Source organism: Pteropus vampyrus, unplaced genomic scaffold (assembly GCF_000151845.1).
Source record: "Pteropus vampyrus isolate Shadow unplaced genomic scaffold, Pvam_2.0 Scaffold6451, whole genome shotgun sequence".
NCBI lineage: Eukaryota > Metazoa > Chordata > Mammalia > Chiroptera > Pteropodidae > Pteropus > Pteropus vampyrus.
The window spans coordinates 4117-5839 of record NW_011895232.1 but is presented as its reverse complement, the minus strand read 5'-3'; the positions used below and the strand labels follow the sequence as shown (position 1 = coordinate 5839).

Genomic DNA, 1723 nt, shown 5'->3' with positions numbered 1-1723 from the left:
GGCTCTATGCTAGACATGGGGGCTTAGACATGGAAAGAAAGAATATTTCCCCTTAAGGAGCTGGGTCTAACAGAAATCATTCTACACATAAAAACTACGGACAATAAGATAGCGCCTAGCACGGAGGTATAGAAAAGCAGGTAATCAGATTTGCATTTTAGTAAAATTTTTTTGGAAGGGGTGGTGGCACGTTGTCAAGGCCAGAGTCGGGGAGACAGCACTGATGTGAGAAATGCTGAAAGCGTTATCATGACAGTGAGCATGAAGAGCAGGGTCAGTTCCAGAGCTTTTAGGAGGTACCATCTGCCACGTCTGGTGATCGGATGGAAGGGAAAAGGGGTAGACGTGGAAGGTACTGTTGCAATAAGGACAGGTTTAGGGGCAAATAAAATTAATTTTGAATTGTCAGTTAGAAGAGGATCTACCCAGGTGACATTTTCCAAGCGGGCCTTTGGGTATCAGGCTCAGAGTTGAGGAGAGAATTCTTCAGGCGAGGATGGAGATAGAGCATTTCCAGTCACAGGACACACATGGCTCTTGAGGCCATGGGCTTGGGTGCCCTTGCCTGTGGGAAGAGAGATTTCCTCAGAGTCTCTTAGATCGGTCGGCCAGAAGACATGTGAGTTAACCTAAGAGAGTCGTTAGACTCTTGAGACCCTTGGGAGACATTGCAGGACATTCGTTTTTCTGAAATGTCCCAAAAAGAAGTAGAAGAGCGTTTTCTTTGTCTTTTTGCATAGTCACGAATCAGGCGGATTCACATGTTGGAACATGAACCTCATTTATTTCTAATTTTTCTTCTGAGAAACTTTACCAGTTTCCCCGGTAAAGTGTTTTCTTGAATTCCTCTTCATGGCGGATGTAAAATAATTTGCATTATTTTTGAAAGATGAGAGTGTTCTGAGCACAGAACCTTTCATCTCAAATGTTTAAGATGGAAACGTTGCCCAGGTACCCCGCTGGCCCATTTTCATATGTGCCGAAATGAAAATTGGGACTTTAAAGCTAGAGGTTTGACTCATGTGTGGGTTCCTGCCATTCCTGTTTAAGTATTTCCCGAAGCCACAGGATGGATCAGGACGAGACAGTCCAGATGTCTCTGAAGCTCGTGAGCTAGGTAGCACCTTAAGTCCTTCCTTCTGTGGGTCCCGGTGTCCAAAGGTGCCAGCTGAACCAGTGGCGCTCCCCTCATGCACGCGCTGGGGCCACCGCCGTCCTTGTGGTGTCTGTGTCAGGAAAGCATAGTATGTGTGAGTCATCCACGGTTCTAAAGTCTCCTCTCTTCCCTTGTTTATTACTACTCTGCCTTGAAGCAGTATTCTCCTTACTCTGGCACTTGCAGAAAGCTGTGTCTGTGGGCCAGTCCTCTTTGAAGTTTCAAGCTGCACTAAAATATTTACCATGTGTGGACAAGCACTTGAAAGGCGTTTTGGTTTCCCTACGATGTAGCTCTTTCTCGACTTACTGAGGCCTTTGGGTAATAACAGCTCACATAAGGTTTCAGATCCGGGGTGCTTAAATCAGGGAACGCCTCTTTGACATCAGTCAGCAGTTGCATACTCATTAAAGAACCAGTCTCCGTTTCACTCCGGACGAGGCAGTGGTGAGATCTTTGCTACTTCCTGGCTGTCTGTGGCCATGTCGGTCCCACTGGTGGTGACCTTGGTGGCAGCATCGTTTTTGCGGATGGTTTTGCTGGTGACCCAGGAACTGGGAAGGGAGC

General features: G+C 46.8%; 1 protein-coding gene across 1 annotated transcript in view; it reads left to right on the top strand.

Annotated features, from left to right (window-relative positions):
- The first annotated feature begins 1069 nt into the window (after positions 1-1069).
- LOC105310576 (kinesin-like protein KIF26B) overlaps positions 1070-1723 on the top strand; it is a 4212-nt gene continuing 3558 nt past the window's right edge. The window contains exon 1 of the mRNA XM_011386731.2: positions 1070-1108. Within this exon, the coding sequence (XP_011385033.2) occupies positions 1070-1108 (39 nt within the window). The remainder of the gene's footprint in view (positions 1109-1723) is intronic.